The 26526-nt window shown below is 47.8% G+C and overlaps 1 protein-coding gene across 4 annotated transcripts; it reads right to left on the bottom strand.

Moving 5' to 3' along the window:
• Nucleotides 1-362: 362 nt before the first annotated feature.
• LOC133129223 (neuronal tyrosine-phosphorylated phosphoinositide-3-kinase adapter 2-like) lies at nt 363-26526 on the bottom strand. 4 transcript variants are annotated; one of them, XM_061243159.1, is made up of 7 exons: nt 26227-26526; nt 21677-21903; nt 14600-14898; nt 8696-9817; nt 4261-4959; nt 3010-3110; nt 363-2281 (listed from the first exon to the last, which is right to left on the bottom strand). In XM_061243159.1, exons 2-7 carry the CDS (start codon nt 21871-21873, stop codon nt 2048-2050), a joined length of 2652 nt encoding a protein of 883 aa, XP_061099143.1. In that variant the 5' UTR covers nt 21874-21903; nt 26227-26526; the 3' UTR covers nt 363-2047. The 4 variants fall into 4 exon arrangements, with proteins under 4 accessions (XP_061099143.1, XP_061099146.1, XP_061099144.1 ...); XM_061243162.1 differs by having other exon boundaries at nt 363-2278; XM_061243160.1 differs by lacking the exon at nt 26227-26526 and adding an exon at nt 22792-23018.

The following is a 26526-nucleotide window of genomic DNA, read 5'->3' as shown; positions in this document are numbered from 1 at the left end:
GAATTCTAAACAATCATTTCATGACTGATCTGAGTACAGTGTAGCTCAATCACACACGCATGCACACACACACACACACACACGCATACATCCATGCACACACGCACACACACACGCACACACACACACATAGGTAGATTTATAACCTCTGTGTTTAATTGGAGGTTATTCTCAGTTGATTGCACTCAGTGTTATCCTCTCAACATTAATGTCCACTCTGTGCTGCAGGTGAACGGGCTCAGATGGTGATCTTGATCTCGCTCAGAGAGAAGTCCAAAATGCACGAGTCACTTTTCAAGCTAAGCCTGGCCTTGCCCCACCACAACCCCACACCTCCCTACTGCACACACCCCCGTGCCTCCCCTGCCCCTTCCCCTGAAAAACTAAATGTGGGCAAACTACAACAGCACAGCTACTCAATGATGCCACACCTGCCATTATCACCAGTGGATTTGGAACGCAAGCTTCACTGTCTGTGCCTGTGACCTTTGACCTTTAACCCAAAATGATACTCAGCTCTTGAGTCACAGTGAACCCTGGTCTCCAAGGCAACACAATCAGCCTTAGGTACCCGCTGGTCGTTATCTAACAAGTCTAACAATACGTGAGCTTTTTTTTTGACGAATGGAATGAAGAGGAAGAAAAGAGAAATATAGAGATGAGGATGGGGGGAAGATTGGAGAAAGAGGAAAAGAGGAGGTTAGTAGTAAGTATGGGAGCGTAGTTTGAAGAAAAGTTTTTTTTTTGTCTGGTGCCCACTGTGCACCACAGCCTGTATTAACAGGACCCTTGAATTGGCACCAGACAGTCAACCTGGGATGGTTTATCAGGACAGAAACGCAATTTCTCAGAAAATGGCTGGCACATCTTTAAACTGTCAATTAAATGAATATAAATGAATGTATTTAAAGTACCCTCGGGAAAGCCCAGTGTACTTGAAAATGTCATATAAGTGGATGAGTCGTGGAGTAGTGAAGGTGATGGTTTAATAAGCTCTCACTGGCCCTGGTGCTGCAGTTAAAGGAGGCTGACAGATATCACCACTCATCCAACCCCCCTCCGCTTTACCGTACAGACTTTGGCTGGTTAAAACATCTCCTTTCGCCACATTTCAATGCTGATTTCTTTTTCTGTTTTTCTTCTTTTCTTCTTTCCTTCTCTCTCTCTCAGTGTCTTTCTCCTTGCACCTATAGGATCACTCTGGAGGCGATATCTCTTTCTGAATCAGGGCAGACCCGTGCATGTCCTCCCTCTGCCTGCCTCTCCCACTGTAGAGTCCTCCTCAAACCCATCACCACTTTCTCTGGTCAAAGTCAGGCTTTTCAGGTAAACAATAAATGGGCCTCAGCCAACCGGAGACCACAGCTGAGGCTCATCGAAGAGTTTCACCGCTGAGGCTCACCACTGAGTTACACAACTGAGGCTGACCTATGACGATCACAATCGAGGCTCACCGCTGAGTTTCACCACTGAGGCTCACATAGGTTGGCAGCAGAATATTTGCCACCTTTGCATGTTCAACACACAACCAACAAGGTCGGGACCCAAGGTGTCAAAATATACTCCATTTAAAATAGTGCTTTTTTTTTTTACCTTGATCACCACAGTTAACCCATCTTTTAGATTGGTATAAAATACAGTGAAATGCCTCACTGAAATTGGCTTGACATCACTTAATTTTTTTATATTTTTTTTCCACAAGATATTGATACATACAAGTTCCTCTCAACATTAATACTAAAATAAGGTAAGAAAACAGAAAAATTAAACATCGGATTCCTCTAAATCTACACTAATCTGTTTCATTTTTGTTTATTCTGTTCTCGTTTAGAAAATATCTAATAATACTAAGCAGATTATATAGAATCAGATCAAATAGAAAAATATGAAATATAAATAGCCATTAGAAACATCGATGATCTGAAACCCTCAGACTCATTTATTTGCTACATTGGACCGCCCACCCGGCTCGTTGCCCTGTCCTTTCTGATTGGCTCCCAGCATTTGTAGGGGGGGGGGTGTGCGTGGCAGTGAAGGCGAGAGCCAATCAGATGGCAGTGTCCCAGAAGACGGTGGTGTGGGTGGAGTAGGGGGGCGGGCTGTGCTTTTTGTGGCCGTTGGCCTTCCTCCAGCTGGGGAGGACGGGCATGCTCTCCTGCTTGCTCAGACCCCTCTCCGCCCCGCCCCGCCGCGCCCGGATCTCCCGGCACAGGCTGCGCTTCTTCTCTATGGTCTCCATCATGGTGCTGTCCCCGCAGGCCCACGGCAACAGCGCCATCTGCTGGGGTGGAGGACGCATTGGCATTCCCATAGACTGACCCTTTGCCGGGCTCGACCCCGCATTAACACATTCAATTACATTTCATTACACTGCGTTATAGTTATTTGTCAGACGCTCTTATCCGGAGTGACTAACAATAAAGTGCAAATGATAACCGGGGACAAGTGCCCTGAAAATCCAAAAGGGAAGTACGATTCCAAGTGCTGATCACATAGATAAAAACCAAACAAACAAACGCTTGTAGAATAACGAGATACACAATAATCACATTGTCTTCCAACGAGGGAGATATTTCCCGGCTACATTTGTGACATGCTACAAGCAAACTTGGAGGACATGTTTGTCAAAACCCCTTTGTTGTTCTAGCAAAAGGTGCTCTCATTTCTAAATGGTTCATCCGATATAGATGACAACACTCTCAATCTAGAGCTGACAATCGGCACTTCAACCTCATTGTCATCGTATCCTTTCAAACTGAATGTGCTAGAGTACAGAACCAAAATAACAAAAATGTGTCCCTGTACAATTAATCCTGGTGCTCGCTGTACGTATGAGCGTAAAGTGGCATTAGAAGTAAAGAAAGATGTGAGAATATGTGAAGACAGTTACCCTGGGACTACCGGAGGTCAGGTGCTGCATATGGGGGGTGAAAGGTCAGGGGACAGGGGGACACACAGGTGAGGCGAGGCAGTGCACAGGTGAGGGAAAAGGGGGTGGGGGGTTTTTACCTGGCTCTGCTGCATGTCTGGGACCTGGCGCTGGGGGGTACCCATGGGCGGGGTCGAGCCGGACGTGGAGGCTGAGCGGCCCAGCTTCATCGGCTTCAGTTCTGCTGGGAGAGAGTCCGGTTAGGCCCGCCAAAATGCCAAAACGCCCCTGCAGCGGCCCGCTGGAGCTTAGCAGAACCACATATTCTGTAGACTAACAGAACGGTCAGGGGCCTGTTCCACAGAGGAGCAGGATTACTGAGTTAGCTGGATAACTGCACGGAGTAAACATTGGGGCGACATTGACACAGGCAGTCGGTTCAAGCCCAATGACGAGCTGGTTGGTGCCTTGCCTGGTGTTGAGTGTGAGTATGTGTATGAATGGGTGAATGAAAAAGCAATTGTACAGCGCTTTGGATAAAGGCACAACGTAAATTCCAACCATTTACCATTTAAAACCTGGACCGTGCCCAAATCTGGAACATGGACTGTATTAAAAGAATAGCTGAGCCAGACTTTACTTGCTGTTATCTGGCTAATTCAGTAATCCAATGAATCCTCTACACTTTATCACATGCTCAGAACAGTTATGTCCCGTTACCTGCTGGTTAAATCACAGACAGGTAACTCAGGGTTGCTTGTCTGTGTGCAGACAAGCTGTGTGCAGCTCTAGAACTCCACTGCTTTCAGTCACCAGCAGTGATTGTTACACCAGCAATCAAATGTTCAGCTAAGAACATTCTAATCACACATTTGTCTTAAATCTTAAAGGATTGAAAGTTATCCCCTCCACTGAGCAAGTCATATTACAATGAATAACTCTTAGACTCATAGACACTGAATGTGTGATGATTCATGATGCCAATGAACTTTCTGTTGTTGGACACGCCTGTTGCCAACTGGAACCTCCAGGAGTGAAATAGCAGACAGGAGGGAGCAGTGGAGCTGAAAATCTGGTTACAATAGAGAATTTGTGGCATAAATCTCCCCTTTTAAAGTATAAAGTGTCTTTATACTTTATAAACCAAAGATACTCAAGAATGCGTACAGTTTTTGGTTGATATTCATGTGTGTGTAGAGTTTTCGGTTGATATTCATAAGCATGGGTAGAGTTTTCGGGTGATTTTCATAAGTTGATTTTCATAAGTTTGTTTATAGTTTTCTTTTGTATGTATAAGTGTGTTTAGAGTTTTCGGTTGATATTCATAAATGTGTGTAGAGTTTTCGGTTGATATTCATAAATGTGTGTAGTTTTCGCTTCATGGTTCTCACCAGAGCAGCTACTCCCGAGAGGCAGATTGGAACTGAGGCAGGAGTAGACGATATGGGTGGGCGTGGCCACTGCCTGTTGCCCAGGCAACTCATCCGCGTCATGCCCTTTAGCAAACTCCAGTCCTCCTGCATGATTGGTCCCTCTGTCCTTGCTGTCGCGTCTGTGTTCGCCGCTGTAACTTCCCTTGTCCTTGCTATCGCGCCTGTGTTCACCGTTAAAACTTCCTTTGTCTTTGCTGTCGCGTCTGTGTTCACCGTTATAACTTCCCTTGTCCTTGCTATCGCGCCTGTGTTCACCGTTATAACTTCCCTTGTCCTTGCTATCGCGCCTGTGTTCACCGTTATAACTTCCCTTGTCCTTGCTATCGCGCCTGTGTTCACCGTTATAACTTCCTTTATCTTTGCTGTCGCGTCTGTGATCGCCATTGTCACTTCCTTTCTCTTTGCTGTTGCGTCTGTGTTCGCTTCCTTTGTCTTTGCTGTCGCGTCTGTGTTCGTTGCTGTGACTTCCTTTGTCTTTGCTGTCGCGCCTGTGTTCGCTGCTGTAACTTCCTTTGTCTTTGCTGTCGCGTCTGTGTTCGCCGTTGTGACTTAATTTGTCTTTGCTGTCGCGCCTGTGTTCGCCGTTGTGGCTTCCTTTGTCCTTGCTGTCGCGTCGCGGGATGGGCTCGGCGCTGTGACACCTGCTCTTGGCTTCGCCTGTCAGACAGAAGACATGTCATCAGTCTCACAATCAGCCGGTGACAAAAAAATAGAACAGTGTCTTCCAGCAGTCACTAGAGGTCGCTATTGGAGCGAAGAAGCTGTGGAGCACCAGTTGCCTGGATTTAGAACTGGCCGTTTTTGCCTCTTTTTTACTAGAATGCTACATTTACCTGAGATCGCAAAAGCTAAAAACATGTTATTCACGTGAGCGCAAAACACACCAGAAGACAAGCTAGCATCACGTGAATTGATTAAGTGTTAATTCCAGTCAACGGCAACTTGATCATTGCTTGTGAGAATTGAAGATCGGATATTGGATCATATTGACATTCATATATTTTTCTGCATTAATCTAAATCGTCCACTAAGCCGGTCTAGTGATTTTTTAATACTATTTTTAATTCCATTACTTATATGAAGCTCGGGCCATTTGGTACAAAACAAACGCGAACCTACATTTTAAAGTCACATGATAAGTAACGTTAATTAAAGAGAGCACAGCAAACGGGCACTGCTTTCTTTAACATGTAGCTCATGATTAACAAGCACATTTTTTAGATGTCCAAATTGATCGAATAATGTTTGTTTTAGTAACGCAGTAAACAGCCAAAACTATGATACTAGAATCTTCCCATATAAACATGAATAAAAAAATAAAAAAGCGTCACATATAAAGGATAGCAAAAACACCGCAGAAATAGTGTGATTTCCTTTTCACTTTGCTCTCAAGCATGCTGTATGCATTGACATTTTCCATTTTCTTTTTAAACAAGTTGACACTCAAATCCAGAGCAACTTACCCAGTTCACACTTCTCACATAAAAGCCATATATACAACCGGATATTTACTGATGCAATTATGTTGTAAAATATCCAGCACCACCTGGGAATCGAACCTACAACCATATCCAGTTCCCTGAACATTATATCACGGCACCATTAAAACACTCGCAGTGAGTCACTGACACAATCATACGGCATTAACTAAATTGCTTTAGCAAAAAGAAATGGAGTTTTTCAATTATTATGCTGCAAAATGTGTCTCTTAGCCCCCCCTCCCCCTCTCTTTCATGGTATATGTGGTGAGATGGTGATATGCAGGGTGGAAACTGAGCCCCCTCCACCCTACCCAAGTAGCCACTCATAATTTTGAAGCCCCATCAGCGAGAACAGGATTGATGACATAATGCACTCTGGACACTTCTAAAGTGCATTTCAGCAACCTCCCATTCAGTTCCATTAACCTGAGATTTATGAAATGCTAACCACCATTAGCACACAAGAGTACAGTTAAATTAATCACCTCCCTGCACTAGGGTAATAAGACAAGCTTTTAATCACAGAGGGAGCACTGTAGCCACCACCGCACTGTGTGTGTGTGTGTGTGGTGTGAGTGTGCGTGCATGCATATGAGAAAGTGTGCATGTGCGTGTGTATATATGTGAGTGTGTGTGGTGTGTGTGTACGCTTGTGTGAGTGTGCATGTATGTGTGCATGTGAGTGTGTGGTATGTGCATAGATGTGCGTGTGTGTGTGTGTGTGCGTATGGTGTGATAGTGTCTTAGTGTGTTTGTGTATGCGTGTGTGTGTGCGTATGGTGTGATTGTGTCTTAGTGTGTGTGTATGTGTATGTATGTGCGTATGGTGTCTTAGTGTGTGTGTGTGCGTATGGTGTGATTGTGTCTTAGTGCGTGTGTGTATGTGTGTGTATGTGCGTATGGTGTCTTAGTCTGTGTGTGTGTGCGTATGGTGTGATTGTGTCTTCGTGTGTATGTGTGTGTATGTGCGTATGGTGTCTTAGTGTGTGTGTGTGTGTGCGTATGGTGTGATTGTGTCTTAGTGTGTGTGTGTGTATGTGTGTGTATGTGTGTATGGTGTCTTAGTGTGTGTGTGTGCGTATGGTGTGATTGTGTCTTAGTGTGCGTGTGTGTGTGTGTGTGTGTGCGTATGGTATGATTGTGTCTTAGTGTGTGTGTGTATGTGTGTGTGTGTGATTGTGTCTTAGTGTGTGTGTGTGTGTGTATGTGCGTATGGTGTCTTAGTGTGTGTGTGTGTGTGTGTGTGTGTGTCTCTTCATTCAGTTTCAGACTCCAGGTCTATAAATAGGCTCGCTATGCTGGTATCATCTCTGGCCCTGGAAGCTATTAGCCTGCCTTGAGAGAGAAGGGAAAAAATTCACACAGCATTCTATCCAATCGCAGTCCACACAGTGCTCCGACCAATCACAGAGCCCCACATATCTGTGGATGGAATAGCAGCACGGGTGAAACAGCCAATGAGAAAGAGGTGACAGGCAGGAAAGAGACTTGCTTTAGGATTAAAGAAAAAATCCACCTGACAACACAGCTGAAAAACCATCTAAAACCAAGGCAGTGGGAAACCACAGTCAGAGGAACTAGTGCAGTCAGGAGTCAGGAAATACAACACAAATTATGCCCACTACACTATCCCCTGTGTACACACAACACAATCTCCTGTATACAAGCTACATTAACACAGTCACCCATATACACACACATGAATACAGTACAAAAGCCACCAGCATGCATACTACATACTAATCTATATCAATACAGTCCATTGCATGCACATTTCTCAACTCAACTTTGTACACAAAAGGCAACCACCAGTATGTACACAACACAAACAACATGCTGTGCACCAACATAACTACCAGTACACAATCTGCAGGCCCAGCATACCTACAACACTCTACACTGTTGTTCACCAGTATAGCATCCCATATAGATTTTACACATACAGTATATACCAGCATAACTACCTGCACCTTAACAATAATATTAACTCCACCATTGCCTCCACTAAATACAACAGGATGTACACCTCAGCTTGCTGTATACACCTTTTACATATGCAATAAACACACAGACAAAATATAGACCTATACAGTTACTGCAATCGCATACATCCTCCATGCAATATACAGTACTGTCGTCAACATTGAGTTTTGCCTTATTATAAAATTATTCATTATTAGGTATAGTCAGAATCAAACACGGGATATGCCATCTGTATTCCCAGCAGAATTACAAGTCATCTTCTAGCACAGCAAAGACTCAAATCCATAAAAACGTACCCAGTTTACATTTCATACATATTTACAGCTTTTCTGATGCAACTGCGCTGTAAAACATCCAGCTCAAGGGTGTAACAACAGTCTCCCACGTGGGAATCAAACCTACAAACCTAGGCAGGCTCTTTTCAGACTCCATTTTGGCTCCGGTCCCATCCCCACCCACTAACCCTCCTGTCTTATGTAATTCATTCATGTTTCTTGGTTTCCTATGGATGCTATCTTATAGATCTGTGTGCTTGTATCATGGTTCTTGGTTAGCGCAGATAGCACTAAATTTTGTGCTTGAGAGACGTGGTACATGCCCTCATTTCCTCATAGGGAATATTGTTATTCAGGTCAGGGGCTGTTACTCCTGTAGCTCATGTGGATCTTATGATCTCTTGCATTGTATTGGTTCTGTAAAGAGTGCCGTCGGAATGAATGTAATGTATTTGAAAGGTTTTTGAATCGAAAAACCCTTATTTGGCCGCATAGGTCTGCCTTAGCGTAACCATGGTAACAGGCGTTACACGGCAACAGCCGACTTCTTGGTCTAATCTCCAAGCGAAGTGAAGTATTTGAATGGAAGAACAACACTTATCGGAGCGCATAGGCCCGCCCGGGCGTAACCGTGGCGACGGGTGCGTGACTCACTCTCGGCCGGCTCCTTGGACTTCCTGCCGCTGGAGGACTTCTTCAGCATGTTCCTGCCGGTGGTGAACAGGCTGGTGAGCTCGTCCAGCGGGCTGGTGGGCGTGCGCGAGCGCGACACGTTCTGCATGGAACCCGAGAGCCGGCCCGCGGCCTCGCCCTGCGCGCCGGGGCCCTTGGCGGAGTGCGGCACGGCGGACGCGCTGCGCGGGATCCCGCCGGGGGTCAGCGCGGGGTCGTAGGGCGGCGGCCTCTTCAGGCTGAGCGGCGTGAGGGACCGGCCCATGCTGACGGGCGACGGGCACGCCGAGTGGCTGCGCGGGTAGCCGTGCGCCGTCGCCGGCGACGACGACGACGACGACTTGTAAAGCGCCGAGGAGAGGGGCGGGGCCGAGGAGCGGCCCGAGGCCGTGATGGTGTGATTGGACGGGAGCTCCCTCTCCGCCTTCCGATTGGACGAGGAGGAGGACGAGGAGGAGGACAAGGTCTGGGGCTCGCCGGAGGAAGTGGGCGAGGCTCCGGCCTTGATGTAGGCCACGTTCTCCAGCATGGGGAGCTTGGTGACGTCCAGGGGGGTGAGGGGCGACTCGTCTGAGTTCGGGGAGCACTGGGCGGGGGCCGGGGGGAACACCAGCAGGGGGGGCCGGTGGGACAGCAGGTTGGGGAAGGGCGAGGGGATTTCGCACAGGGAACCTCGGGGCGTGGCCGCCCGCGCCCCGCCCGGCCCCCCCGCCTCCCCGTCGGGGATGGTGGGGGTGGAGCAGTGGGAGGGGCACCCGGCCAGGTCCCAGCGCAGGAGGGCGGAGTCGTGCTCGTCGAAGGAGGGGTACTTCATCTCCTCGTACACGGACTCGCCCGGCTCCTCCTGCTCCTCGCTGCGGCGGAACTCCCGCAGGATGTTGCCCACCATCTCGATGTACACGGGCTCGTCCTCCTCCGAGTCGCGCGCCGGGCTCTGCGTGTGCGACGGGGGCGTGTCCCGCCGCTGCGGGGCGGGGCCGCAGGACGACGAGGCGTGGTTACGGATGTACGACTCGTCGAACGACGTGCTCAGCTGGGTGTTGGGGTTCCGCTTGGGTTTGGGGGGTGGGACCCGACGCAGGTCCTCGTTGCTGGGCCTCGACCCTATTGGACAGAAATTAAAGGTCAGATATACATTTTGCAGGAGAGAGTGAGAGAGAGAGAGAGCAGGGGGTAAAGCCTCTAGAGTTTTTGGGTTAAGGGCCTTGCCCGATGGTTCTTCCTTTTTCATTTAGGGACCAGACCTTATTTCTCCAGATGCAGGTCCTCGTATATCCACAATGGGCTTGAACCAGCAACTCTACAGCTGCCAGTCAAGCGACCTACCGCTAGGCTGCCCCTGCTGCCACCACCTGCAGATCAGAGATTATCCAGCGGATCGTCAAGGGCCTGATTTAAATAATGCACAACCAATAACACAGCTAATGATTGGTGCAAAACAAATACCATGACCAATCGCTGGTCATGTTTTAGTTTTTTTGTGTGTGTGCTAAAAGGTTTTGCACATGCTATGAATGTCTTTGTAAATCAGGTCCCATGTCTGGACTTGATCTCCCTTAAGAATCCCCTCCTTGCACCATACGACAAGCTAATCTGTGCACTGACAACACTGTAATATTTTAGTTTTTCTGAATGGGAATCGTTCCAAAACGAGCTGGCAAACCCAGGGCGTCAGCATGTTGGGTAACACAGGCTGGGCTGCTGAGACCTATGGGACAAGGGGGAGGGAGGGTGGGATTAGGTAGGTGGGGGAGGGGGGGTGAGGGAGGGGTGGTCACGTGATGTTTGCTACAGATTTCGAGGTCTGTTTCAGCTCTGCTGAATGTGATCATGTGTGAGAGACTGCCCCTCCCCCCCAACACACACACACACACACGCATACACACATGCACACACACACACACACACACACACGCATACACACATGCACACACACACACACGCGTACACACGTGCACACACACACACACACATACACACTCTCACACACACACACACACATACACATTCACACACACTCACACACACATACACACACACACATTCACACACTCACACACACACATACACACACACACATTCACACTCACACACACACTCACACACACACACAGGCATACACACACTCACACACACACACACGCTCACACACACACAAGCTCACTCATACACACACACACACTCATGCCTCAGAGACAGCTGAATCTAGGTCACTCGCTCTTTATGAATGAACCGTGCCGTGGCTGATCAGCCGCGCAGGAAAAAAACAAGCTGGCCCCTCCCAGCCAAGGCCGCCCTGACATCTCTCCGCTGATTGGCCGGGCGCCCGTTCCCATCCCGATTGGTCGAGCTGCAGGGGGTCTGTATGGTGGGTACTTGTTTGCGAGGTGGTTGCTGTGCCGTTGTGGAAGATGTTTGCGAAAATCTGTGCATGCATGTGTGTCAGTGTGTGTGTGCGTGTGTGTGTGCACATGCATGTGATGATAGACTTGTGTGTGTGTACATGTATATGTGAGTGTGAGCATGTAGGTGTGCATTCGTGTGTGTTTTTTGTATATTGTATGTGTACAGACCATGCATGCATGTATGTGTGTGTGTGTGTGTGTGTGGTGAGGGCGGGCACGGGGGTGAGAGATTATCAGTAAGGATACTGTGGAACAGAAGGGGCTGTAGCCATGCACATCTCTACATGCACACGTTTCATATCACAGTATCCACAAACCACAGAGATTCCATTAAACACATAAAAACCCAGCATGAAATAGGAGGCGATGAACCGCTATGATACAACCGCTCAAAGCACTGAATAACAGAGGGAATCATCTGCACAGGTCTGGTACCTGATACTCTTTTACGAGCGGAGCGTTCTGTGTGCTTCTGGATGTGTGTGTGCGTTTCATACATGTTTTAATTGCTGTGAAATAAGCATAAAACCTGTAGCACCAGGGCTGTTATCTCTGTAGTGCCCCTGTATTCTAAAAATAAACCCCCCACCCTGTACTCAGAACAGGAGAGAGAGAGAGAAGGGGAGAGAGAGGGATAGAGAAAGAGAGAGAGAGGATGAACAGAAGCTCACCCACACCCACATAGCCCATGGAATCAGATCCACATGCACACACACACACACACACACACAATCATACACACACATACACACACACACACACAATCATACACTTACACACACATGTTCACACACATGCACACTCAAACACACAAACCCACACACTCATACACACAGCTAACCAGGATGGCAGAAGGAAGGAGAGAGTGGAGGGGAATATGACCTTGACCCAGCAGAAGGAGAGAGAGGAGGGGAATATGACCTTGACCCAGCGGAAGGAGAGAAAGGAGGGGAATATGACCTTGACCCAGCAGAAGGAGAGAGAGGAGGGGAATATGACCTTGACCTTGCAGAAGGAGAGAGAGGAGGGGAACATGACCTTGACCTTGCAGAAGGAGAGGAGGGGAACATGACCTTGACCTTGCAGAAGGAGAGAGAGGAGGGGAATATGACCTTGACCTTGCAGAAGGAGAGGAGGGGAACATCACCTTGACCTTGCAGAAGGGGACTGTGACTCGTGAGTCTCCTGTGAGTCCGTCAGACGTCAAAAACAAACCCCCACTGAGGCCAAGGCCAAGGCCTGCTCCAATCACAAGTACAGAAACCCAGCGACTGACAGACAGACAGAGGCCAGCACACTATGCCACCAGAAAAACAGGCATGAATATTTACACTCTAAAAATAAACACTGTAAAAACACCTTTTTCAGCCTGACCCTGTGCCATTTCATTCCCATTTTAAAAATGTCCTCCATGACCTAGATTCTGATGCAGCTATGGATGGGCCACAACTTCTTGGAAAATTAAGATTGAACAACATTATTCCTGTAACATATATGGGACATTACGGTCATTATGAGCGGGCGTATCTGTGAAAGCTGGGCTGATAGACGTTGATTGGAAGAGAAGCAGGACGATCCGTCTGGGATTCCTGCTCGTGGAGAGCTCCGACAGAAGCCGGAATTCCTGCAGACATCAGCGAATGGAGGCTTTGGAAACCTCTCACAGATGAATGCAGGAAATGAGATGACACTCGGTCAAAAAAAAGCAGCATTTCCGTTTGCCTCTTAGAGGATTCAAACATTTCTCTGCCTCCTCATGGTCAAGCAAAATGTGGAAACATCCATTTGAATGACAATGAAGTTTCTGCCCTACATCAAACTAGATTACTCTTCTGTTCTGATGGCAACCTGATGTGTAACCCATAGAGGGTTTACAAGTTTGATTCCAATGTCATCACCAAACCTGGGCAAATAAGGAACACTGTCACACTTATTTCATTTTAGATTATTTGAATGAAATGCTTCAATTCTGTGTGTAGGCCTTTTTTTAAATCACTGTCAGTGTAGCTGTTTCCTAAATATGGGGCAAAACTTCTAAGGGCCAACACGTCCAGTGACACTCAAACTCAAACCTATTATACGTTGTACAGTAAAAAAACTACTTTTTACTGTACAACGTATAATAGGATACGATGTACAGTAAAAACTATAAATAAATCAAAGTGTAAACTTCTGTGGAAAAGAGAAGAGCATCTAATAAAGATCTAAGATATAACACGGTGTAATGCAGGAGGAAAAGCAATGATGTAATGTGATGTATTGTGATGTAACATGATGTAATGTGATGTATTGTGATGTAATGTGATGTAATGCGTGTCAGGTATTGTGATGCGATGCCGATACAGTGGCTGAAGGAAAAGCGCACACTGGAGAGAGCGTGATGTTTGAGCGGCACTGGGGAGAGGGGGATGATGGGAAGGGGGAGGCGATACGGCGGAATCCCGAGCGATCCGCTCTCCGAGAGGTTTAGAGTCGTAGCGAGCGAGTCACGTGATCCACCCCCGGCGAGGGCTGTGATGTAAACATGAATTATTCAGCGGCTGCGCGGTGGGGGCGGACTGTCACAGAGCAGCCGTGCATCATGGGACAGCTGACAGGCAGTACCCAGTTCTGCACGGATGTATGTACGCAGGCACGTACACACACAGCCTCAGACATACACCGCCACGCAACCGCACACAAACACACACGTACATTCAAAAACGCATTGCAGTAAGAGCAGTCGTCTGGCAGTCGGAGGTTTACCGGTTTGATCCGGCCCTGGGTGTGTCGAAGTGTCCCTGAGAAAAACACCCAACCCCCAATTGCTCCTGATGAGCTGGTTGGTGCCTTGCATGGCTGCCTATCGCCGTTGATGTGTGAGTGTGAACGGGTGAATGAGAAGCATTAATTTTACAGCCCTTTGGGAAAAGGTGCTATATAAAGGCAGATGCTGTATTGCCTGTGCACAAATTCACAGGCAATACAGAGAAATGCATATTACAGAAACACAAGCAGGGGACAGAAATAGCAGGATGGTGAGATACAGAGTCAGTCGGATGGCGGAATAGCGGAATGGCAAGATGATGAGATAGCGGTATAGCTAGATGGTGAAATTACGGGATAGCGGGATGCCAAAATATATTCAGTGGGATGACAAGATGGCAGAATGGTGAGATAGCAGGATGACGAGAGTCAGCGGTACGTCAGGACAGCGGTATGTCAGGATAGCGGTATGTCAGGACAGCAGTACGTCAGGACAGTGATACATCAGGACAGTGTTATGTCAGGACAGTGGTACGTCAGGACAGAGGTATGTCAGGACAGCGGTATGTCAGGACAGTGATACATCAGGACAGTGTTATGTCAGGACGGCGGTATGTCAGCACAGTGGTATGTCAGGACAGAAGTATGTCAGGACAGTGGTATGTCAGGACAGCGGTATGTCAGGAGAGCGGTACATCAGGACAGGGGTATGTCAGGACCGACTCCACAGACTCACCGTCAGACCGGTCCGGCTCCTTGCCCAGTTTGCCAGGCCCAGTGTACACGGTCTCCGAGGAGACGCTCAGCTTGGTGCTGGGGTCTCTCCGCGGCTTGGGCGGGGGCTGTTTTCGGGAGGTGGGGCTGCTGTCCTCGTCCCCGCCCCCGACGGAGTGCAGGGACTGCGAGCGCACGGAGAAGCCCGTCCCACACGGGTGGGGCAGCCGGTCCTGGGGGGCGGGCATGGTCATGAAGCCCATGCGGAAGTGTTTCCCTGGATACGTGCCGTCCGTCCCCCTGGCAACGTCCTCGCCGATCCTGCCGGGACATTCCGCCATTTAGCAAACATTCTTTCATCCAGTGCTAGTGACACAGATATTGTTCACACGGATTGTTATTCTTATTCTGGGTCAAATATGTTATCGTTTTAAGATTCAAATGCTTTTCTGTGCTCGATTGATCGTGCCTGGTGCAACCAAGTCAACCAAGAGGACCAGAAGCCAGGGTTTGCACCTTTGGAGAGTATTTCATAGGTTCCAATGCACTAGACAAGCAAAATAAAGCACAGAAAAGTATTTCACCCAGGTCTGCCATTAATACAGCTAGTTATTTTTACATACACAGTTCAGGTTAAGTGCCCTGCCCAAGGGTTACCAAGGCAGCACATTAACTAGCACAAAACCTTTAAGTCACAAATATCCGCTACCTAACACCCCCTCATAGTTATCTGTACACAGTATATGGCAATACATTGTGTGTATATCTATCCAGCTACATATTGTATTTGAATATATTTATATTTATTTAATTTCCCACAGGGTCTATTCATAAATAGATTGACATTATGTCTGTGTCCCACTTTCTTAAATGAAACAGAAGCCCCCTCCACCCCCTCCCCCAACAAACTCTCAGATATGAAGTAGCTCCACACTGCTGCTCTCGGCATGGAGTCAGCCTAAGCTTAATTATGTCTGCATAACACAGCCCTGAATAATTACTTCATTAATAAAAACCCCACTGCGATATTGCATAGAGACTGTTATTTATGTTCCATTTTAGTTCAACTACTTCAGAAAATGAACCTGAAAATGGCATTCATTTGTTTGTTGAGAAGTCACAGTAATCGTCGCTTTTCAATTCATTGATTGCATTTTTTAAATTAATTTATTGAAGTGAATCAAATCCTGATGGAGGACCTTCTTCGACAACAGGGAATATCAGCCCTGGTTTTCCTTTCTCCCAGATAATCAGTACTACTGATTGGCCAGCCTGGCTTCATACCTGATTTCCAGGTAAAGGGAGGGTGTGGAACCAGCAGGCTGTGTTCGAAACCGCATACTAGCATACTACTCATACTAAATTTCAGGTTGATTTTCATTGAGGTGTAGTACATTACATTACTGAAATTTAGCATATGCTCTTATCCAGAGTGACATACAATAAAGTACAAATCAGAACCAGGGACAAGTGCCCTGAAAAGCCCAGAGGGAAGTATGGTTCCAAGTGCTGATCACATAGATAAAAACCTCAAACCCTAATAACCAACTGTCCAAGTAGCAATACCAGTATTATGTTAGTAGTACGAGTAGTGTGTTAAAGGTAAAATAGGTCAGATTTCTGTGTTAAAATATTGTTACAGGACCATTCCTATCATTGCAAAAGGCTCACTGACATGTTCACTCACCCTCTGCCTGTGTTTATAGTCCTCAAATTCACGTTTCAAAATATGCAGTTGACAGGCCAGCACTCTGTACCAAAACATTGTATAGCTGTACAATAATTCAAGCTCATTGGTTGAAAACTGGTTCTAATTGCAACAGCCAATGGTGTTTCAACTTCAGTCCGTTCAAAGAGAAGGGGTGGGATAAACAGTGTTGTGTTTTGAGCGTGTTTGCCGCTGTAATTCCTCTCCTGACCGTCAGAAGCCCGAAATGACGCATCGTACCTTTAAGTACGTGGTTTGGAACGCGGCCCGTGAGTCGCTGAGACCTGTTCGGCAGTGTGAGCGCGGTGTGAGCGCGCCCCCTGTCTGCGTGGAGAGGACCGGCGGTAGCCTCCAGAGACAGACGGGGCTAATGGAATAAACAGTTCTGTTATCCGCCATCGATCGCGGCGACCGCCGCCCGGCCGTGAGTAATGTCTGTTAGTGCCATTGATTTCTGTTTAACCCCGGGCCGGGTTTGCGCTGTGTTTATCTCAAATGCAACATGAACTTCTCCACCGCAAGTGGGCTGTATTTAATCTCGGCCGCAGAATTGCGGGCTTGTTTTCGCACTGGGATTTGGTCATTAGAAGCCGATTGATTTGGGGAAACGGTGATTCTCTGTCTACCGCCCTCCCCCCCCACCCCCCCGCCCGTCTCCCTTCCCCAGAATGATGACGATGAAAGCTGGGCAGACTTCTCTTTCATTATCTCAGGAGTAAACAATAACAGTGTCCCTCTCTCCCTCTCCTCTCCCTCTCTCTCTCTCCCTCACTTCTCTGTCTCTCTCCCTCTCTTGTTCCCTCTTTCTCTCTTTTTCTCTCTCTCTCTTTCCCTCTCCCCCTCTCAGGTTTTGGGTGAGTTTTCCAGGTCACTAGAGGAGGTTCCCAGTGAGGAGCTCCAGGATTGGAGAGCTCTGATACCTGAGCCTGTCACTGAGACCAGCTGAGGGTGGCAGGCTGGCTGGCAGTTTGGGCGCGAGTCACTGTGTCCAAAGGGGCAAAACCTGCTGTGTGTGTGAGTGTGTGTGAGAGAGACCTATGCTCATGTGGGTGTGTGGGTGTGTGAGTGTGTGTGTGTGTGAGTAGGCTGGTGGTTCGGGGGCAAGTCACTGCAACCAAAGACCAAGCTGGCCATGCCGTGCTTTGTTATCCTGGGGACATGGGGGGGGGGCACAGTCACCACGGATACAGAAGGGGCTGGAAGTGTGTGTGTGTGTGTGGGGGGGGGGGGGGGTAGCGTGCACTGTCTCCTCTCACACAGGCACATCATCAATCCCCCAGGTGCCCTTGTGCGTGTATGTGTGCGTGTGCATGAGTGCATGTGTTTGTGTATGTCAGTGTGTGTGTGTGTGTGTCAGTGTGTGTGTGTGTGTTTGTCAGTGTGTGTGTGTGTGTGTGGGCGTGTGTGTATGTGTGTGTGTGTCAGTGTGCGTGAGTCTGTGTGCATGTGTATGTGTGCGTGTGTGAGTGTGTGTGCGTGTGTGTGTCAGTGGCAGTGTGTGTGTATGTGTGTATGTGTGTGTGTGTGTGTCAGTGTGTGTGTATGTGTGTGTCAGTGTGTGTGTATGTGTATGTGTGTGTGTGTGTGTGTATGTTTGTATGTGTGTGTGTGTGTCAGTGTGTGAGTGGCAGTGTGTGTATGTGTGTATGTGTGTGTGTGTGTGTGTGTGCAGGGTGGGCACAGTCTGACCCAGTGACAGCTGCAGAGCTGCAGAAATCTGGAGGGGAGGAGTCACTGGTCTGAGCCTTAACTCTGCCCGGCAACAGGGTGTCACGGAAACCAGGCAAAAAAAAAAAAAACAAAGCCTTCTGCCACACTTCTGGAAATATGCACACACGCACACACGCACACACGCACCAACACACACACGCACTCACAGACACAAAGACACACATGCACATGTACGCACACACACACACACGTGCACACACACACACACACAAACACATATATCACATGCAAGCTGAAAACACAGTCAATCGCAAGATTGCATACACTTATGTTTTACAACCTCCTTAATTTTTGTATTTGTATCGCATGCTCACATATTAACCTTCTCTCATCACTCCAATGTAACGACAAAGCCTCCTCTTAAAACTGCACAACGAATGACACTCATAGCACAGTGTTGCATTCATAATGTGCACGAAATTGTACATTTTTAACATTATGGCCCAGACTAAAAATCTGTCAGCAGCTCCATACAAGCAACAGAGAAGGTGAAAATGGAGAGGTGCTCTCTGTCTCGCACACACACACACACTCACACTCACACACACACAGACGGGAGGAGATAGAGCAAGTGAGGACGCAGTGAGACACAATCTCGCTGAGTGGAGTGCAGACTCTCTCTCTCTCTTCCTAGGGGGAGGGCTGGATTGCTGCTGCTCTGTTCTGCCTGGTAAAAGACACCGGATTTAGATTTGCCCTGTCTCCAGGTGGAACTGGCTGGGTTTCGGGATCTGCATTTTGGGCATGAGTAGCACCCCCACGGAGAGCCCCATGGTGACAGAGAGACAGTTTCAGGGGGGGTGGAGGGGGTGTTTGTTTGGGTTGTTTTGGTATGGGTTGTCACAACAGCTATGTGCGGACCACAATGATCTATCGCCTCAGGGTGAGACGATATAAAAAACACCCCCCTCCTCAGTGTGGAGGAAGAGGTGCCTCCTCCTGACTCCATCCTGCACTGTCAGAGCGGGCCAGAGATGGAGTTGACTTTCCAAAGTCCTTCAACACAGTCCTCTGCAACGAGCCAGTTCAGAGAGATCCTCAAACCTCATCCAAAACTGCCAGAGAGCACAGTGAAATACCATGAGAGTTGTACTTCAGCTGAATATTATATCGTATACTATGGCTGCAGGTAATGACTGTGAAGACAACAGACCTTCAAGAGAGTTTTTCCTATCAAAAACCAGGTTTTTAAATCAGAATCAGCGTTAAGCCTTTAAGGAGTGAGGTCACAAATATGTGATCGGAATGTTCTTAGCTGAACATTCTGATGCTGATGTCACAATCACTCCTGGTGACTGAAAGCAGTGGAGTTCTAGAACACTGACTTAGAATTTTGAAAAAGAAAGATTCCAAAAAACCTACTCTTCAAAGGGTTAAAAATGTCCAAACAATAAACTGGCTGACAGACACAAAGACAGAACTGGCTCAGACTGCCCAGAACTTTACGTTTAGTGCTGATATAAAGATAGCTTCTCGCAGCAGATTACGTAGCATTCTAAAATTATGTTCTGCAAATGCTTTACCGCAAGTGTGAAGTCTGGCGCTTTCAGCTTTTGTGAAAAAAGAAATGCAGAATTTCACAGCAGAGCCTGACTGAGCCACTCGGTATACAAGCACACAGAGAGAAACAACGTCTGAACATCTGTGCACCGATATGTGAGCTAGGAACAAACACAAACACCCAGCATCACACAACACAAGGACACAGCGCACCTGCCCTTGGAGCGCGGTGTAAATGGTTAATAATTTAAAAGGTGAACACAATGATGCCCTGAATTGCTTGTAAACAGCGGTGAAAAACAAAGGTCACAGACAAAAGCAAATGCTGGTAAACAGAACTGAGATGTTACGACACTGTACACACAGACAAAACACATGCACGTGCACACACACAACACATACAAACACATAAACACAGACGGGCACACACACACTCACACACATACACACACACACACACACACTGATCTGTGCTGCTCTCATTGTGACCAGCTCTGTTCACACGTGAGAGAGGCAGGACAGTGTTTTCAGACACAATAAAACTCCAAGTCCCGCCTCATTTCAGACTAACGGGGCGCTCCGATTGGCCGTTGGCCGCTCTAGCTGTCACCGGGCAGAACTGAGGCTCCGCCTGCCAGCCCCTCACTCTTAATCTCAGCTTTGTAAAGGTTTTTTTTTTTCTTTCTCCGTAGCAGTCACTGTAAAAAAAAAAATGGGTCGTCTCATTGACCTACTTCTGGCCTGCAAAAAGAGAGAGAGCATATCTCTGTCCATTCTCTATCTGTTCCACTCACAGAATGAGGCTAACGCTAAACTCAAGGAGCATCGACATATCAATACTGTATATTCCGTCCCCCGTACCCTCCCCCCCCCCCCCAACACAAAAAAAGGAAAAATGCAGAGTGGGATGGGTGAGAGCCTTTTAAAAGTTCTTGTTACCTGACACAGGGGGCCGAGAAAGGGAGAGGGAGAGAGAAAAAGAAGAAAACAAGAGTGGTAGACAGAGAGAGAGAGGGTGCAAGACATGGGGCAGGGGAGGGGAGGAGAGTCTTGATGGAGAGGATTATTGGAGAGAAAGACAGAAAAGTGCACAGTGCGGATGCAGGGAGAAAGTGAGAGAGGAGGAGGAGGTAGAGAAAGAGAGGGAGGGAGGGTATAGAAAAAGAGTGAGAGACGAGGGGATGTAGAGAAAGTGAGAGAGGGAGAGATGGAGAGGACTTTCTGAACGCCTCGGGGTTTGTATCTGGAGTCGAGTTTCCTGCTGAGATGAGCCTCAGGATCAAAGAGCGCGCACGATCACCGCTGTCCTGGGACACAGGGGTGCATTGTTTCATTTTGTTTTCTTTTTCTGGATAGGGCACCATTTCGGCTCCAGTTACCGAGCTAGAATATCCCAAAGCTGGGCGCACGTGCACTCGACCCAGTCAGGTCGCCCTGGATCTCCCGTACCAAAACAATAACAACAGCAGTGAGGCGGTCGCTAACCGCGCTTCCGCTAGCACACAGCAGCCACAGCGCCCCCCGCAGGTGCAGAGGCACCCTAACACGCTCCCCCCCTCGAGAGATAAAACAGGAGTGCGTCTGGGGTCCTAATTAGCACAGAGAGGAGGAGAGAGGAGGTGTATTCCCACTGCAGCTAACCACCAGCAATGCAAAAGCAACCACAACAACAACAACAGTGTGTGTGAGCATGTGTGTGACAGAGATGGAGCAAGAGAGAATGTGTGAGATAGGTATAGACATCTAATAGAATGTGTGTGAAACAGAGAGAGGATGTGTGTGTGTGTGTGTGTGTGTGTGATGCATGTGGTTTTGTGTTTATATGTGAATGTGTGTGGGCCATGAGTGTGTGTGACCATGGGTGACTGTGTGTGTGTATGTGCATGTGCTAGTGTGTGTGACTATGACTGTGTGTGTCAGTGACCTGTGTGCAGGTGTGTGTGAGTGACCTGTGTGAATGTGTGTGTGTGAGCAACCTGTGTGCATGTGTGTGTGTCAGTGACCTGTGCGCATGTGTGTGTGTATGACCTGTGCGCATGTGTGTGTGTGTGACCTGTGCGCATGCGTGTGTGTGAGTGACCTGTGCGCATGTGTGTTTGAGTGTGTATGTCCACGTGCTTGTGTGCGCGTGTTTGTTTTCACAGCATTTCTTTCTCCTACCTCTTTATGGCTTCTTCCTGTTTTCTCTTCTTCTGGTGTTTCTCCTGCAGGTACGCCCAGTTAGTCTCATTCCTCAGGCGGTCGCTCTCGCGGGCGATGTCCGAGGCATTCTGGAGGACCAGACCGTCGTAGGCTCTCAGTCCGCTGTCCTCAACATAGTGGAGAAATCTGCACAGACGCTCCTGTCCTGAGCTCATTGTCCTCCCAGCAAGACCGCGCCGAATTCACTAAAGAACGGGAGAAACCCAAGACATTAGCACACGGCACGGCGCGGACAGCGAGAACACGCACGTGCTTGTATTATGAGAAGATGGGATTTCGTGAAATGATGAGAGAGAGAGAGAGAGGGAGAGGGAGAGAGAGGGAGGGAGTGAGCGAGTGAGGGAGAAAGAGAGATAGAGAGAAGGATGACATTGTCCAAAAATAGAAAATTCAGAGCCTCAAAGACCAAACCAAAACAAAAACAAACCGAGCCAACCTTCACGTGCAGAGAAAGGGAGAGAGAGGGAGGGAGAGAGTGAGAGAAAGAGAGACAGAGAGGAGATTGAAATTGTTCAAAAATAGAAAATTCAGAGCCTCAAAAACCAAACCAAAACAAAAACAAACCTAGCCAACCTTCACATGCAGAGAAAGGGAGAGAGAGGGAGGGAGAGAATGAGAGAAAGAGAGAGAAAAGGATGAAATTTTTCAAAAATAGAAAATTCTGAGCCTCAAAAACCAAACCAAAACAAAAACAAACCTAGCCAACACACACATGCATAGAAAGGGAAAGAGAGGGAGGGAGAGAGTGAGAGAAAGAGAGAGAATAGGATGAAATTGTTCAAAAATAGAAAATTCAGAGCCTCAAAAACCAAACCAAAACAAAAACAAACCGAGCCAACCCTCACATGCAGAGACAGGGAGAGAGAGAGTGAGAGAAAGAGAGACAGAGAGAAGGATGAAATTGTTCAAAAATGGAAAATTCAGAGCCTCAAAAACCAAACCAAAACAAAAACAAACCGAGCCAACCCTCACATGCAGAGAAAGGGAGAGAGAGAGAGGGGGAAGAGAGAGAGAGAGGGAGGCTTAAGAGAGAGAGAGGATGGCAGCGGAGGACAGCAGAGCAGTGGTATTACCTGTGCGGGCATGCATTGTGTCTCTCTTGGGGAGTCTGCATGCTGCCAGGTTTTGGCACCTGCGTTCTGCGCGGGCAAGACAGAGGGTACGGCTCGCTCGGTCTCACGCGCTCCTCGTTTGTGACTCCTCGGCCCCGCATGTGTGTGTGTGTGTGTGCGTGTTCGCGTTCGTGCGCAAGCGTGATCTCTCTCTGTCGTCGGTGTATGAGAGGGAGGGCTAAAAGGCTCTGCACATATATGCAAGAGTAAGCAACACAAAAGGTGTCCCGAGCGTGTGTGTGTAAGAGAGCTAGGACACTGTGCCCTGTGTGTGTGTGTGTGTGTGTGTGTGTGTGTGTGTCACAGCAATAACATCCAGCAGCAGGGCACTGCCTCCACGTGCGCGCGCGGGAGAGAAATGAGCTCCGCGCGGCTAGAGCGTCTCTCCGCTCGCTCTCCCATTGGCTACGCCGCCGACATGCCGCGCTCTGATTGGACGCGTGTAAGACTTGCATCATGTCAGAGACAATTTCATCATGCTATCTGTTTCCCCGAGCTTTTTAATTACATACAGTTACAGGCAGTCACACGCATCTGAGGACACGCACAGACACAAATACATATTATTATTGTTATTGTTAGTATTATTATTATCATTATTATTACTGTTGTTGTTGTTGTTTTGTTGTTGTTGTTGTTATTGTTATTATTAATAACATATATCCCTTCATATATCCTGCTGCTGCTGATGCCATTTTAAATTCTGCTACTGAAGTGCTTGTTTATATTTGCTGCTTGTGGTAATAGTAGTACTATTGAAGTAATACTGTTTTCAGCAAGAAATGACATAGAGTTCAGACTCACTTCTGGAACTCTATGTCAAGTTTATTATTAATTTTTGTTATGTATTTATTTTTAGCATCATATTATTATTTTTTCAGTATCATGCTGTACACATTCACCCGGTTCAAGGTTATAACTGCAATGACACGCCTCGGGTTGCTATGGAGACATGTCTCCCAGGCTACAGATGTCAAGGTGACAGTGTGTTTCTGAGGTGTGAGTGTGAGTCAATAGATGTGTCCCTGCTCACCCCCCTGGCCAAAATTATATCATCAATAATATACCGCTCTTATACCTTATATCATACATTACTCTGTATTTCACAATATACTAACTGTACTGAATTTAAAATGATCATATTCCCTTTCCCAAGTCACCATATACAGTATATCAGATGACGACATATACACTCAGTGAGCACTTTATTAGGAATCTTTAGACTTATTGGTCTTCTGCTGCTGTAGCCTATCCACTTAGAGGTTTGGCGCAATGTGTGTTCTTCTGCATACCACTGCAGTAATATATGGTTATTTGTGTTACTGTCAGCTTCCTGTCAGCTTTGACCAGTCTGGCCATTCTCTGTTGACCTCTCTCATCAACAAGGCATTCCTGTCTACAGAACTGCCACTCGCTGTTTTTTTTCACCATCCTGAGTAAACTCAAGAGACTAGTGTGTGTGAAGATCCCTGGAGCCCAGCAGTTACAGAAATATTCAAACCAACCTGTCTGGCACCAACAATCATGCCACGGTCAAAATCACTGAGATCACATTATTCCCCCATTCTGAGGGTTCAAGTGAACATCAACTGAAGCCCTGACCCGTATCTGCACGATTGTATGCATTGCACTGCTGCCACGCGATTGGCTGATTAGATAATCGCATGAATAAGTTGGCGTACAGGTGTACCTAACGAAGTGCCCAGCCAGTGTAAATCATCACATATTTACTATGCGGTAAACAAAACGCAGTTCCATAGACAACGATCCAGCTTTTGTAGGAGTGATTAAAAAACAGCGGGATTTTCCGTGCCGTTATGAATAGCAGTGTGACGAGGCGTGAATCTGTGAATGGATTTTTATCTGTGTTTCTTCTCTTTATCTGCGTGTTCTCGGGCGAGTGGGCTGTGTGAATGATCCACCTACTGCTCTGAGCTGAGTGGCTGTTTACAGGCAAGATGCCCCGATACTCTGGAGCTACACAGAGGGAGGGGGGAGGGAGGAGGGAGGAGGAGGGAGGAGGAGGGAGGAGGAGGGGTTTGGAGAGCGGCCAAGAGGGGATCATAGAGCTTCCAGGGAAACAGGCAAAAGCTAAAAAGCTAGCCTGTGTGTGGGGTGAGGGGGTGTCATGTGAAGTGTGCGTGCATATTTGTTTGTGTGTGTGTGTGTGTGTGTGTGTGTGTGAGTGTGTATGCACGTGTGTGTGTGTGTGTGTGTATTCATGTGTGTGAGTCTGTATGCACGTGTGTGTGTGTGTGTGTATGTGTGTTTGTATGCGTGTGTATTCATGTGTGTGAGCCTGTATACACGTGTGTGTGTGTATGTGTGTTTGTATATGTGTGTATTCATAAGTGTGACATGTGTGTGTCATGCACATGTGTGTTTGTATGTGTGTGTATTCATGAGTGTGACATGTGTGTCATGCACATGTGTGTGTATGTGTGTTTGTATGTCTGTGTATTACTGTGTGTGACGTGTGTGTCAGGCACATGTGTGTGTATGTGTGTTTGTATTCCTGTGTGTAACGTGTGTGTCATGTGTGTCATGTGTGAGTGGTGATTGGTGTCTGAGGGGGGATTTATTTCTGTTGATTTCTCCTGCTAATCCTCTAAGCTCCTCCCTGTTGCTTCCCGCTTGGATAATTATCCCGTTTATCTGATTGTTTTTCCCAAAGTCCCAGCAACCGGCTCTCCCCTCTCTCTCCGCTCTCATCCCTCTCTCCTCTCCTCCCCTCACATCCCTCTCTCCTCTCCTCTCTCATCCCTTTCTCCCTCTCGGCCTGCTTTCCTCAGCTCTCCTGCAGGAGTTGCAGCTGTGTTCTAAATATGGAACATGATGAAAGTGTGACATGTATCTAGGCAACAGCAGCCCCTGGCGATGGGTGACACAGGGAATGAGCCAGGCTCCAAACAGCAACCTCAGCCGCACCGGTACATCAGGGAGAAACATACACTAATACATATACACACATACTCACATACATATTCATAAATACACACATATACACACACACACACATACTCACACACTCACTCACACACACTCACATACTCACATACACTCACACATATATATATACACATACGTACTCACACACTCACACACAAACATACACACATACACTCACACATATATATATATACACATGCATACTCACACACATACATATACACACTCACACATATATACACACATATATATATACATACACACACAGATACTCACATATACACTCACACATATACATACTCTCACACACACAGATACACACACTCACATACACTCAGACATATTCACACACACACACACACACACACACACACAGGGATGACAGTTGACAGTAGGAGTGGAGTCAGAATGGCGGGTGAGTGAGGTGTCGGGGCGGGGTGTACTCACAGAAGGGGCCGGTCGCGGACAGCGGGGTTTGGGCTCGACGGCGGTATTCCCGGGCGGTATTCCCGTCTCAGCGGCCGCAGAGGGAGCGTTGGCGATCGGACGGCGGAGCCCGGGGGCAGAGGTCCATCTTCCTGTCACGGGGGGCCCTGGTCTCCCGGGTTACGGGCTCCGAACGATGGCCCCTCAGGCAGCAACGTCCTCCTCATCTGTTCCCGTCCCGACGGAAAGACCCGGAGCGGCGCTGACCTCCCCCGGAGCGCCCCAACGCATGTCCCGCACCTCCTGCTCCTCCACACGCCG

The sequence above is a fragment of the Conger conger genome, chromosome 5 (genome assembly GCF_963514075.1).
Source record: "Conger conger chromosome 5, fConCon1.1, whole genome shotgun sequence".
Lineage (NCBI taxonomy): Eukaryota > Metazoa > Chordata > Actinopteri > Anguilliformes > Congridae > Conger > Conger conger.
Note: the sequence above shows the minus strand (reverse complement) of the source record. Positions and strands in the feature narration are given on the sequence as shown.

Bases quoted from the DNA above. Each gene is read 5' to 3' on its own strand.
- LOC133129223 (XM_061243159.1), bottom strand. From the start codon at position 21,873: ATGAGCTCAGGACAGGAGCGTCTGTGCAGATTTCTCCACTATGTTGAG. The intron at 14,899-21,676 runs GTAGGAGAAAGA...ATGTCCCGGCAG, and splicing joins CAGGAAGAAGCCATAAAGAG to GATCGGCGAGGACGTTGCCA. The intron at 4,960-8,695 runs GTGAGTCACGCA...TCTGTCTGACAG, and splicing joins GTCCAAGGAGCCGGCCGAGA to GCGAAGCCAAGAGCAGGTGT.